This window comes from Maniola jurtina, chromosome 17 (genome assembly GCF_905333055.1).
Source record: "Maniola jurtina chromosome 17, ilManJurt1.1, whole genome shotgun sequence".
NCBI classification, from domain to species: domain Eukaryota; kingdom Metazoa; phylum Arthropoda; class Insecta; order Lepidoptera; family Nymphalidae; genus Maniola; species Maniola jurtina.
In genome coordinates, this window is record NC_060045.1 from 10,518,732 (window position 1) to 10,533,857 (window position 15,126).

The 15,126-nt window shown below is 39.8% G+C and overlaps 1 protein-coding gene across 2 annotated transcripts in view; it reads left to right on the forward strand.

The window, feature by feature from the left end:
- Nucleotides 1–14,327, forward strand: part of LOC123873526 (serine/threonine-protein phosphatase 2A catalytic subunit beta isoform) — a 39,058-nt gene extending 24,731 nt beyond the window's left edge. For both annotated transcript variants that reach the window (XM_045918385.1, XM_045918386.1), the window contains exons 4-8: nt 2,044–2,348; nt 3,431–3,616; nt 9,317–9,370; nt 10,016–10,095; nt 10,883–14,327. In XM_045918385.1, coding sequence (XP_045774341.1) covers nt 2,044–2,348; nt 3,431–3,616; nt 9,317–9,370; nt 10,016–10,088 — 618 coding nt within the window. In that variant the 3' untranslated portion in view covers nt 10,089–10,095; nt 10,883–14,327. The remainder of the gene's footprint in view (nt 1–2,043; nt 2,349–3,430; nt 3,617–9,316; nt 9,371–10,015; nt 10,096–10,882) is intronic.
- Nucleotides 14,328–15,126: the final 799 nt, after the last annotated feature.

The following is a 15,126-nucleotide window of genomic DNA, read 5'->3' on the forward strand; positions in this document are numbered from 1 at the left end:
GCGTGAACGCACAGAAGACGAACAGACAAACATTAATTTTTATATATCCATTAAGACAGTGCCAACTAGTAATAAAACTTGTCATATCAATGTCAAATGCTGAAAGTTTAAGCAACTATCTTGCAGCTACTGGCGAAGGACCTTTTGGCACTGCAATAAGTCAAAAATCAAGAGAAGAACTAAACTTGCAGAAATTGTCTATCTGGGAATGTTTGCACAGTGCAAGTGACTTGCCTGAGCTGACTTCCGCAAGTTTTATTGCTAATGTATTGGATATTTGTCATAAGAAAAGAGAAACAACTAAGTACCTACTAATTCTTCACACGTACGCGCGCGGTCCCTTTAGCGTCATATCGTGCAGAATTTTGTTCGTTGCGCTTTTGTATCTGTATTTTGTCAAGCCTTTATAATTTAGTACGGTCTCGCTATATCAACTAGATATTTTTCAATTTATCCAATCGATCGCTAAATCGATTCTTGTTTCATTATCCAATCAATACTAGATTGGTTTTACGATACATTGGTTTTCGGATGGGCCGATTTTCCACTTTTATTTTTGAATGAGTTTACGTGATCAAGGTCGGATGCGTGTAGTTCTGATTCTTCGCGTTGGCACGTGACTCACCAGTCGCTTGGCGGCTGTAAAAAAAAGATAACAATGAATTTTAAACTTTTTATGGTCTGAACTAAATTTAGTTGATGAAAAAAACGCATACGTATCACTTTGAAACATGTATCTGTAGGCATTAACAGTCGCTTGAGCTATCCCAAGCTATGTGGAGTCGGCAGAACATGTATTTTTCTTCCACTCACTTCTGTCATACGTTAAGAGGGCTCTCTCCGTCACTCGTTTCATACAATCGTAGTTCCAATTTCATTTGAATATTAAGCAACCAAAGTCCATGAAATTTTGCAGACATATTCTATAAATTAATATCTATGTCTGTGGTTTCCAGATTTCTGTTAAAATATTCGGTTTCAAAGCTACGCGGTCTTAAAAAGTTTCATACAAATCATTGAGCCTCTGTAATTTTAAAACTACATATTTTTAGAAAAATCTAAAACACCACGGACACAGATATTAGTTTCTAGAATATGTCTGCAAAATTTCATGGACTTTGGTTGCTTAATATTCAAATGAAATTGGAACTACGATTGTATGAAACGAGTGACGGAGAGAGCCCTGTTAACGCATTTTCCACCCCTTTTACATACATATTCTCATTCACGCAATCCATCCACCCTTTCTCCATACTGGTTCCGCAATTTTCGACATGTATTATAATTTTTTTTAGAAATTTCTTTGAAGTGTGTACGTAAAAACTAAAAACACTATCATAAAAAATTATAAATTTACCAGACCGTCTGATAACTAATTTGATAAGATTGGTTTGGACCAACAAAGCTATCGGAGATGACCGATTTTTGTCGACGACTGATTTGATCCGTCAACGGCCGACGTGATATTAAGGTAGAAGCGACGGGCCTGCCCGCGAAATCCAAATTTAATTTGGTTTTTCGCATTTTTTAAACTAATACGACAACGTAGGCTTATGGCATTTTCAATTGCGACAATGGCAGTATCATCCTCACAGGTTTATATAAAAATCTTTACTTGAAAGAGCCTAGTTAAAGAAATTAGCTCTAGTATCGACTAATGTGTCAGAATTATCAAAATCAATGTCAGAATTATGTTATCAAAATCGAATCGAGTCGGCGAGAGTTGGTCATAATTTACTCCGTTTTTCTTGGACCATTTATTTTAGAACCTTCTGAGTTATGTATTCTATGTTTGGCAAATTTTATCAGTCTACGAATTGCTATGCCACTAAAAGGCGGTCCGGCGTTTTGTCCCTAGCGTTAATGTCTAGAAGAGATCGCTATTTAGCGATAAGACGCCTTTTTATACCTACATTTAAAGTATTCCTTTTTTTGTGACCTGTCATATGTGTCTTGTGGTGCAATAAAGTATATGCAATATGCATACCTACATAATATAAGATGTATACGAATCAGCTATTAATTACTATCGTTCTATTACAGGTCAGATACCGTGAGAGAATAACAATCCTCCGCGGTAACCACGAATCGCGTCAGATCACGCAAGTGTACGGCTTCTACGACGAATGCCTGCGCAAATACGGCAACGCGTCCGTGTGGAAACACTTCACCGACCTGTTCGACTTCCTCCCGCTCACTGCGCTCGTCGACGGCCAGATATTCTGTCTCCATGGCGGCCTCAGCCCGTCTATTGATACATTGGACCATATTCGCGCGCTCGACCGCGTGCAGGAAGTCCCTCATGAAGGACCCATGTGCGATCTTTTGTGGAGCGATCCCGATGATAGGTAAGACATTTATACTCTTATAAGCCAACTTTATGGAACTGTTCGACTTCTTCCCGCTCGCTGCGCTCGTCGACGGCCAGATTTCCTGTCTCCACGGCGGCCTCAGCTATTGATACTCTATCTACTGATATAGATATTGAAGTCTCTCATGAAGGACCCATGTGCGATCTTTTGTGGAGCGACCCCGTCGTGCGTAGTCGGGTGTTGTCTCATCAAAATAGAAAATATTTTGTTGATAGCTGGACTGCTGAAAACAAACACTTTATATATTTAATATTATATTATTCTATTATATCGAGAAAAATCATATAGGCCTTTACATTCAATAAATCTGATATGGACCGATAAAAGCAATAATATTGATAAGCATATACGGTAAACAGAAATCTTTGCAATTTGTATCGATTCTATATAACTTTGTTTTAACCTAGCGTTGACGTTTTCTGATTACTATTTCTGGGTCACCTCTATCGGGTATAAAAATCAATATCCGCAAATAAAACGGACTAAGATTAAATTGAAGTAAACAGAGCATGTCTGTATTGACTATTGATAGTTTTATCTTAACCGCGATGCTGATTCACTTCTAATGTTACGACGAGGGTACGTGTTAATGGCATCCTCGTGTATAATTATTATCTAAAACATGCCAGCTGTTTTAAAAACGCGGCTAAGTCATGTACAAATTATTATCATCGCACATAATGGACAAAAAATGAATAGAACAAAATGAAAAGATTTGATTGGAAGAAAAGTTTTAGAGGGTGGGAGTTGTCTCCGAATAATTTGTCTGCCTTGAACTCCTAGGCAATAGATGCGTCTAACTAAGCGCATAATGGTATTTTCTCAAAATGTCGTTTAATACCCACGCCTTAGGAGTTAAATACCTTGCAGCATCAGGATTGAGGAGTTGGAACTTGGAGTTTAACTATGAAGCTGTTGCTTGGTACCTACAATACTAATTCACCATCGAAACTTACCATATCCTAAGTTATGAACATTCAGGAACTTGTTCATGGTGAATGTTTAATGTTGTTTTGCGATAAGATAATAACATAATATCTTTTTCATTATTTTGGCAGAGGCGGATGGGGTATATCGCCCCGTGGAGCCGGCTACACCTTCGGCCAGGACATATCGGAGACGTTCAACCACAGCAACGGGCTGACACTAGTGTCGCGCGCGCATCAGCTCGTCATGGAGGGCTACAACTGGTGCCACGACCGCAACGTCGTCACCATCTTCTCTGCGCCCAACTATTGCTACAGGTAAGGCGCTTAAATAGTGCTACAGATAACAGACGTTCAACCACAGCAACGGGCTGACACTAGTGTCGCGTGCGCATCAGCTCGTCATGGAGGGCTACAACTGGTGCCACGACCGCAACGTCGTCACCATCTTCTCTGCGCCCAACTATTGCTACAGGTAAGGCGCTTAAATAGTGCTACAGATAACAGACGTTCAACCACAGCAACGGGCTGACACTAGTGTCGCGCGCGCATCAGCTCGTCATGGAGGGCTACAACTGGTGCCACGACCGCAACGTCGTCACCATCTTCTCTGCGCCCAACTATTGCTACAGGTAAGGCGCTTAAATAGTGCTACAGATAACAGACGTTCAACCACAGCAACGGGCTGACACTAGTGTCGCGTGCGCATCAGCTCGTCATGGAGGGCTACAACTGGTGCCACGACCGCAACGTCGTCACCATCTTCTCTGCGCCCAACTATTGCTACAGGTAGGCGTTTTGACAGAGGTAAATCTGCAGCTCGATTGCGGTAGAATGACAGCTACAATGTCATGACTCTGCAGCAACTCTCCACTCCTCAACAAGGCCGCGCCGTCCGCCCTCCCCCACACCCACACAGGCACTCTCCCCGACCGGAAGTGTCGAGCGCTCTCTATCAAGTTACAGTCCAGTACTGAACTCGGCACAATGTCTCTCAAGCAGTTAGCATCAACGCGTGTAACCTCTTCTAATCTCCTGCTCTCCTAGTACCAATGGTGACATGCGTATCGTACTAAATATGTCACTTACCATATGAGGCATGATCGCAATCACCTGTGACTGGTTGACGCTCGCCTATTGGCTACAATGTATTATTGCAACAAGAATACCATAACTTTAGCCAATAACAACATTTGCGATTGTAATAATGATTAATGCAGGTTTTACAAAATCAAACTACTGGTTAAAAATGTAAAGGTAAGGCACACAAGTAGTGCTACAGGTAAACGAAGTCGCTCGCGTCCGTAGGATTTACCACCTTTTCCTCGAACAAGGCCCACCCTACACGTGTCCCCTGGGTGGTGCAAAACGAGCCGACAACGCCGAGCAACAGGCGGCGGTTAATTAACCTGTCCTTTGGCTACCACAAGCCCTGAGGCACTAAATACCCTCTAAAATTGTGGCAGCAGTACCTTGGGAAAGTATTGCTGGTGTTTTATCCCAACCCCCTCTTTTATGAAATGTCGAATAATAGTGAATGTGTTTTGTCATGTGATCCGGCTAACCCCCGGCGCTCCCCGGTACCCGGGCTGGAGAGTGTGAAATCTGCTACCGAAGACACCACTGGAGTGAGTAACCAGGCTCCAGTGCCTGTAAATGTTACTGGAAAGAGACTTATACAGCAAGCGTTCCATCCTAGCTTATTCTACAAAATTCGAAACAAAGACACCACATCAAAAGAGAATCCGCAGACTGAGGATATACCCATTGAGATGGAATCTCTGGATGATTCAGATTCATCACCTGGACCTTCACAAAACGATTGGCAATCAGTCCCTGAAATTCGAATAAATAAACGGAGGAGAGTGAGTACGACTCCACCACAGTCAAATGTAGTACCTGTTCACAACAAATTCTCAGGACTACATATAGAAGACAACGAACAGGAAACCACCAAAACAAAAACAAGTAGACCTCCACCAATTGTCTTATATGGAATCAAAGATGTTACGAAGCTGACAGACCTAATAGCAACTGTAGTCGGAAAAACAGATTTCTCATTGAAGATAGTTACCAAAACACAAATGAGAGTTACATGTAACAATACTGAAATCTACAAAAAGGTTATACAGTTAGTTAGAGAACATAATCTTATAGGTCACACCTTTACACAAAAAAATGAAAGACCATACAGGATTGTAATTAAAAACCTACATCACACCACACCCCTGGAAGCTATAAATGATGCAATAGAAAAAACTGGCAACAAAGTCAAAGGGCAAATAGTAAACGCTAAGTATGGGTCGGAGAAAATCCCACTATCTACATTCTTTGTCAATTTAGAACCCGGACCCAATAATAAAGCGGCTAAAGAAATCAAACAAATCTATAATACCATAGTGACCATAGAAGACCCCAAACGCAAAAAGACAGTGCCACAATGCAAACGTTGCCAACAATATGGCCACACGCAAAATAACTGCATGAGACCTTATAGATGTGTCAAATGTGCAGGGGCACACAGAACTACAGAATGTACCAAGAAGGACCGCAATACTCCTGCTAAGTGTGCCCTATGTCTTGGCGACCATCCTGCTAACTACAAAGGCTGCAATGTTTATCTGGAAATTAAAAACAGAAAATTCAATAAGAAAACTGATCAGTCAAACGTGTACAACAAACCAAATCCACGTTCAAGGGAAAAAGATGACCCAGCAAACCAAAAGTACACTGACCGCCAGACAGAGCAAACAGAACATAACAATCGAAGTGAATCACATACCACCAAATCTACCAGAAAAACATATGCACAAGCTGCTGCCAACAAAGATTCAACACATCTAGAAAAACTCGAACATCTTCTCACAAAACAAGCTGAAAAGCTAGATATACTGATTGGACAAATGAGCACCCTTATGGGCTTACTGACCACAGTCATTAACAAACTAGCCAAATAACGGCACTTAGAATAGCAGCATGGAACATAAACGGCCTTTTAGGCCACAAACTAGAATTATCAACAATGATAAACATAAATAAAGTTGACATTATGCTCATAAGTGAGTCACACCTAACAGAATCAACAGCCTTTTCGCTTCAAGAATTTTGTGTGTACACAACTAATCACCCCGATGGTACAAGTCACGGAGGCACTGCAATACTCGTAAGAAAGAACATCAAGCACAATCTTGCACCATCATTCCGCACAGAATATATACAAGCAACAACAATATGTATACATGACAAAATTGGTATATTTAATGTGACTGCTGTATACTGCCCTCCAAAGCATAAGATAGATGAAGCTACCTTTACCAATTTTATCAAATCTCTGGGCCCAAGATTCCTAGCAGGTGGAGATTGGAACGCAAAAAATGAATGCTGGGGTTCTAGGCTTACTTTAACCAGGGGCAGGGAACTAAAAAATGCGATGGACAAGAAAAATACTAAAGCGCTCAGTACAGGACAACCAACATACTTTCCTGCAGATCCGAACAGAAGGCCAGATCTTCTAGATTTCTTCCTTTACAAAGGTTTCACAGAGCACTACCTGAAGATAGAAAGTTGTTTCGATACGTCAGATGACCACTCGCCTATTATCGCTACTATCAGCACTACTATAATTGAGAAAAGCCCTAAACAACATCTATACAATAAAAGAACTGACTGGTATGCATTTAGCGAGTTTATTACTGAACACATTAACCTCAACGTATCTCTTAAGACAGAGGAAGAAATCGAAATAGCGACGGTCAATTTCACAAACTTGGTTCAAAAAGCTTGTTGGTTGAGTACACCTCAAGAATCAGCCAAGCCAATTGCGTTCCAAAATGTTCCTCTTTTGACTAAAGAAAAAGTGTTGGAGAAAAGACGCCTAAGAAGAATATGGCAAACACAAAGAAGAGCAAAAGACAAATCGCAACTTAATAAAGCCATTCATGACCTAAAAGCATATCTGAGAGAAGTAGAAGATGAAACCCTTCAAAACAGATTAGAAAATATGTCTCCAACAGGCAATAAAGAACATTCCTTATGGAAGGCTATTAAGTCGACTACTGGCCCGCTGATTCAGTCACATCCGTTGAAACTAGATGATAACACATGGGCAAAAACTGACTCTCATAAGGCAGAAGTGTATGCACAATTTCTCAATACAATTTTTACCCCGAACACAAGGGATGAAACCTACAATAATGAAAAAGAAATTGACGATTACCTGAACAGCGATCTCCAACTTAGTCTTCCTATCAAGTGCTTTACCCCAGCAGAAGTCTCGCGAGCAATAAAACGCCTTGATAACAAAAAAGCACCAGGATTTGACCTTATAACTGGAGAAGTTCTTAAGCAACTCCCAAAGAAAGCTATCGTATTTCTCACAACACTTTTCAACTGTATACTCAGGACATCATATTTTCCACAAGTATGGAAAGTTTCCCATATAATTATGATACCAAAACCTGGGAAAGACCCCCTTATTGTCTCATCATATAGACCCATCAGCCTACTACCTGTCATATCAAAACTCTTCGAAAAACTTCTTCTAAGTCGTTTAAAAGCTATTATCACGAAAGAAACTCTTATACCAGATCACCAGTTTGGCTTTCGACAAGGTCACTCAACCATAGAACAAATCCATAGAGTAGTTAACAAAATAAGGCAATCCCTAGAAAGAAAAGAATATTGCTCAGCCGCATTTTTGGATGTTCAGCAGGCCTTTGACAGGGTTTGGCACAAAGGCCTTTTGTACAAAATAAAGATTAACTTTCCTCATAATATTTATACTCTGCTGAAGTCGTATTTACAAGACAGGATATTCCAAGTCGTAGTAGGAGAGCATTGTTCCCAGTTCTACGATATCAAAGCTGGTGTTCCACAGGGATCAGTGCTAGGGCCGACCCTTTATACCCTATACACAGCCGACTTACCCGAGACACCAAGTATCCTCACCGCAACGTTTGCTGACGACACAGCGGCACTGAGTACTCACTCAAATCCAACGGTAGCATCCCAGCGACTACAGGGCCACTTGGATAATATTGATAAATGGATGCGAAAGTGGAGAATCAAGGCTAGTGCATCCAAATCAACCCACGTAACCTTTACACTTAGGCCCGGCGATTGCCCAGAGGTGAAACTTGGCAACGAAACTCTGCCACATGGTAATGTAGCCAAATATCTTGGTATGCATCTTGATAGAAGACAAACATGGCAAACACATATAAAAAAAAAGAGAGAAGAGCTGCGTGTACGCACGAGATCGCTAATGTGGTTACTTGGCAGACACTCCCGACTATCACTTAATAACAAAGTACTCATATACAAGAGCTTTTTAAAACCCGTATGGACATATGGCTTGGAGTTGTGGGGCACAGCCAGCAATTCTAACATAGAAATACTACAGCGCTATCAAAACTCAGTCTTTCGCACAATACTGAATGCTCCATGGTTTACTAAAACAAGTGAAACACATGAGTATCTTGCAATGCCCACAATCAAAGAAGAAATTAATAATAATGCTAAAAAACACAAAGCCAAGCTAGAAGTCCATGCGAATAGTCTGGCAGTGTCACTTACCACATGCAGCAGAGTAAATAGGCTAAAACGAGCCACAATAGAAGAACTGTCTTGTGGACAATAAAGCCAGGGATAGCCCTATGAGAAGAGTCTCTTGATGGAGTGACCTTCTCCAAACCCGCAACGCACTCATACAATCTGATTATAGTCGGCAAATGACTGATTGCAGATAGCCTAGAAATATCAAAAAAAAAAAAAAAAAAACAGGTAAATGTAGTGCCAAAACTCAGCATTTTCGCGTCCATTTGTATATCATTGGGTACATAAATAGTGCTAAAGAAAGGTAAATCTCATAAACAGTGCACAGATATTTGAGGCACCAAATTAACTCAGCATCTTCACCCCCAACTATTTGTATTGCTATTAGTAGATAACTGAGGATTGTTTGCCAATCTATTTCATATTTGTCCAGCAATTAGTTTTGTAACGATTGTATTGTTGCAGATGTGGTAACCAAGCTGCCATAATGGAATTGGATGATGCGCTTAAGTACTCATTGTAAGTATTGTTTTGATTTTTTCTTTAGCCTTTGAGTCTATTGGACTACTATTATATGGTATGCTTAAAAGTGTAATGTTAGTGTGTAGTGACACACTTTAGTATTATTATTATTAGTGTGAAGTTATGATAGTGGATTTGTTTTTATCAAATGAATAATATTCATGAAATATAGCATCCGTGTTCCCAACAAATGTATAAACATATACAAGGTAGTCCAGGATTGCAATTTCACCAGGTGGTAAGTGATGATGCATTCTAAGATGAAAGCGGGCTAACCTGGAGGGGGTATGGCAGTTTTCATTAAACCCATACTCTTTTGGTTTCTACACGGCATCGTACCGGAACGCTAAATCGCTTGGCGGCCGGTAGGGTTATAACTAGCCACGGCCGAAGCCTTCCACCAGACCATGGTGGTTTTTATCGCGTTTCAGCCTACAGTAGACCTGCGGTGCGTTTATTACTTTTAATAGTATGATTATAAGCGCAAAGTGATGACAATGATTTGTTTGTATCAAATAAATCATATTTAAGGGATCTAGCGTCCCAACACGTGGATGTAAAGGAAATATGACTATATTGGCACTTGCGTCAAAGCTAAGCGGGTGTTAGAGCAGTATGTTAAGGGTTCGTGTGGTGTTGCAGCCTGCAGTTCGACCCGGCCCCGCGGCGCGGCGAGCCGCACGTGACGCGGCGGACGCCTGATTACTTCATGTAGGCTGCACGTGAGTATCTGTGACCTTTTTTTAAAGTAAAATATTCTTTAGTAACATTGACGAGTGCAACGGGCATTGTTGATTTAAGACTTTTTTTTTATCCATTGTAAGTTAGGTGCTATCTTCACAGACAAGAGTCGCGGCAATAGTCTTACCGTGTGACGAAATTCGATACAAACTTTAGGGCCAATCTCCACAGCTACTAGCTGTGAAAACTGTCAGACTGTCTGTCCTTTTCATATTACATTAGTAAAAGCAACATAAAGTTGAAACTAAAACCCGACTGCGATCGTCTAAATAAACGCTGAAATATTATAGTAAAATTGTTTTTCTGTCGCTTGGTATTTTTTAATGTTGTAGTACATTTACATTTGTGAACTGAGAATTTTGTCATCTTTTATTTGACATCCCACTCGATACAATCGCAAAAAAAATGTTGAAGACCTCCACTTTTTTTTATGTAACATCCGTTAGGTCAACTTTTTTCGCATAAAATGTAGCCTATGTCCCCCGGACCTATACGACGAATCAATTGACACCTCATTCATCAAAATCGGCCTAGTAGTTTAGGTACACATAATCTGGATACATTCATACATAGACTGCTAAAATCATAACCCTTCCTTTTGGCTTTGCCGCAGTCGGGTAAAAAGATGCGAATACTTTAAAATTTAGTTGTGAAGATGATTTAGTTTAAGATTTAGTTGTGAAATTTAGTTGAGAATCAGTATTCAGTTCTAATGAGAATGACATACCCTCTTTACTCCGTGCTTATAGTCAGTGTATGTTTTCGCAGCCCCGGCGCACCACCAGCAGCCGCGGCGCCGCCGCCGCGCGCCGCGCCGCCCGCCCGCGCGGCCTCCCCGCGCGCACCCCGCCGCACCCCCGCCCGACCTGCTCGCCAGACTCAGCGCGCTGCAGCGAGTCGCGCACTGGCTCGCCGCCGCCGTGTGACGCTCTACCTACATCGCGTTCACTTTAATCGTTCATTTCAAAAACCGCATAAGTCAAGTTTTATCATACATGCTTTTTTAGTTTTTATGCTTTCAATGCTTCATCAAAGATATATGTAAAAACCTGAACAAAAACCATGTCAGTTAGTACATTCCTTACAAAGTTCGAACACTATATTCAGCCCAAAAGTCCTTCGAAATTTGTTTACTTTTGAATTAAACCGTTTATATTTAGTACTTAAAAAATATAATTCAGTGACTTAAGCGGTTTTCGAAATGACCGATTCAGTTATACAGCACTACCACTTTAAATCACATCGCCTAAATTGGTACGCGCAGAAAAGCGAAACCTTATCATCATTATGAACCTATGGATAAAAAAAATAATTATTTATTCATTTGGAAAACTAACAGCTATACATTTTAAATAATTTTGACCCCAGTCTAGATAATTCCAATAAGCTAGTAAAGTTTTCATAATTTACTTGTACATGATAGATATACTTATTTAATTTTGCCTCTCGTACAACAGTTATAGGTAAGGTTTGCAGCTGCGATCGGCAAACGAATTAGACATTTCCTGGTTTCAGATGCAAACATCTCATACTTACATATAAAGGAATTTAACCAATATGTTGAAACGTAATGGTTGGACGCTCACTGCTGGACGCTGGACATCCCTTTGTCACGCCACGGTCTTGCGCCGCCTGAATCCAGCAGCTCGCTGTGATTCGTTTGATGTGTGTCAACCTAGTAACGCTGCGCTTTCCGGTGTGGTCGTCATTAGCAATTCTAGCAGAACCTAACGCCGATTAGAACCAAATGTACACCAATAAAATATAGACCTTATTGCTTCACGTTAAGATTATAAACACAAAAACAACAGATACTTGCTACCTCGCTCATAAGTCATGGTGCGTAGCCAACAAGCATTAGCGGACGGGCGCGGGATTGGCTGAGATATTTTAGCGCCATTCAAAAATCACATTTCTGCGGTAGTTACATCGGTGTGACTTATAAAAAGTGGTAGTGCTGTACCTACATGTTGATCGCACACGCCACGCGCCGCAAACCGGTGAACGACAAAACAGAAGACGCGATACTAACAACTGTTATTCCTAAATAAGGGCCCACGAACTTGCGTCTATTAAACACAACTTCATCATGATTGATTTGACAGTTGACACGGCCGCTGTTGAAGAAGCGTGCTGTAAAATACTATGATTTGTCGTTCACTGCATTTTTCTCTATGATGCGGTCAAAGTAATATTAAATTAAACGAATTTGTTGGTTAATTTCATCACCTATGTTCCAGCTTGAAACAGAATTTTTGTAATAAAAATTGTTAGGGATTTTATTTGTTCAGTGATTGTACAATATTTAATGTTTTGTAATCTAACTCAAAATGTCAGCATGGTATCAATAAATTGTTTGAATAATATATTTATGTACTTTGGTGTGATCGACTATGTTTTATCAACTATGAATTTTGAACTGCCTGTATAATAATATCATACTTATAGGTTCTTAAGTTAAAACTAGTGATGTGTCTAATGTTTAGTCGATATCTATCGACTTTGAATACTTGAATAAATTAATTATTTTCCCGCACATCACTACCATGTTTTGTGTCGATAAACGCATTGAATTATGATTGTAATCCAATAATACAAGAAATTAAAGATATATGCAGTTCTTTAGAAATGCATCTTTTAAATTTTCAATCTCATAATCCATTACAAAAACATACAAAACTACCGAAAATATATTGTTTGGTAATTTTTATCGTTCTAAAACAAATGTACCAATCTTTATTTAGCATATAGTTTTCGGAACTTACATGCGATACTGCTTATCTTCGGTTTTGTAAATCATTGACGTAGTCACATAATGTTTAGGCGAGTAAGTCGGTTTATAATGTACAATGTCGTATCGCCACACAAATTGTACGCCAAAAAAGCTGTATTATACACGGGGAACGTGGGCTGTGTGTGCATTAAGGCGGATTTACACAACGTCAGTAACTGGCATGTCTACACTGAACCGGTACTGATATCGTTTAAAAGGCGGGTTATTCACTGTCCATGATATACGACGACGCTTATTCTTATGGGCGATAGTTTTAAAACATTGACCATAAAACAGTAAAATCAAGAAAAATACTATAAAAGCAGTACCGTGAACATGACTACCCTCTCGCTTCAGCATTACCGCGAACGCGCTGGTACCTATCGAATGGCCATTGTACATTCGCGGTTTTCGCGGCAACAACGATATGGTCCCAGTACAGCGCTGACGTGTCAGAGTTAGGCTTGGATCTACAGAGCGTACTTTGACTTTGCTCAGACTTAAGCTTCAGTTGAAACGAGACAGCCTCATGTCAGCAGTATAGCGTTGTCTCGTTTTAACAGTGTCTTAGTCTAAGCAAAGTCATAGTGCGCTCTATAGATTTCAACCTTAGTGTTCCGCCAAAATTTCAAGATGTACATTTAGTCAGTAACTGTCGACAGTGCTGTCGCCGAGTACTGTCTCTGTGTAAGTCTGTGTGTAAAGTATATATGGGTGCGTTTGTATGTCACCTTTCGGGCGGGCGTCCGATGTTATATAAATATAAGTCACCGCAATTTTTAGGTTCTTGCCCCCAATAGCCATCAATCAGACTGACTTGCGTTCCACCCATTTTTTAAACTTTTTTCATATCTATGGTAAAAAGTGTCATTGTACAGGGGTGTTTAAAGCGGAATTTACAATATGAAATTAGTGTCACAGAATTAGTTTCACAACATTAATTTCATTATACTTTCTTAAATTCGTGCCACTAATTTCGTAAAGTTAATTCCGCTTTAAAGACATATATTAATTTTAATCACTAATTGGAAATTATAACTCCATTCAAATTCTAGTACGATAGCCTTGACAACTCATGCTAACCTCACTTACAAATTATTAACAATAATATTATTGGCAACATAACAAAGTTGTGAATGAGTTAGCACGACATGTGTATTAGCATTTGAACGCGCTAATATCTCCGCCTCATGTTCAACTTGTAACGTTATCGCTGGAAGTACACATATGCATCGGTTATCGAAAGTGTTTCAAGCGTCATTAATAATAATGTTTTATTTCTAGCAGCGGTGTGACGCAAGTCAGTCGGATGGCTAGCCCGCGCTATTAATTATGCTGGTATGTTCATGCGGACGGCGCTACCCGGTTCACTATTGTATGTAAACTTACGATGTATCAAAGACACTTAGACCTCATTAAAAAGCGTACATTTGCTAAAAAGAAGTCGTTTTATTTTTCCGTCAAAAAAGTCACCATCGATTGGCGGTACGGTTTTACTACACGAATGGACATACCACCATAATAATCTTTGGTGACTTGAAAAATTTGTGTTTCGTCAGCTTCCGTATATAAGGGCCGATTTACATTGGTACTGAATCAAAGCGGATTATAAAATTTTGTATGGTATATTGAACAATAATGTGGAGCACAAACCACCGAGAAGAAGACGCTTTATCAACGATAGAAATGTACTTTTTTTTAGAGATTCACTTCGATTCAGTGCCAATTTGTATCGAACCTAAAGCGGAATTTACATTTCCGAATTTAGTGTACAAACGGCTAATATCGAAATGCATGCATTACGAAATTAGACGTTTACACGTGCAATTGATAATGAAATTAATGTCGTGAAACTAATTTCGTAATGTAAATTCCGCTTTAGGCATGAAAACCTCGTGCGCTGATATTGGTCGCGCGTATGTACCGTGGTACTTAGCAGCATACAATCTCGTACGCGCGAGCGACATCGGCGTAACGGAAGCCCTAAATTTGAGACATTTGCTTGTTAACAAGTTTTCAAAAACAAAATTGTGAAAATTCTTTTCAGCCTGACTGATTTTCTATTGAAAAGGAAAATTACCTCAATATTTTTGTCTATAAATCAAAATCGATAAAGGCCCCTTTTATTCGAATATCTTTTGACATGTAAGAGCAATGCGTAAGTAATTTTTAACAGGATTGAAAATGCAGAAATTTTTCAAAGAATCGATAGTATAATATTTTTGATTTAGATTGAATA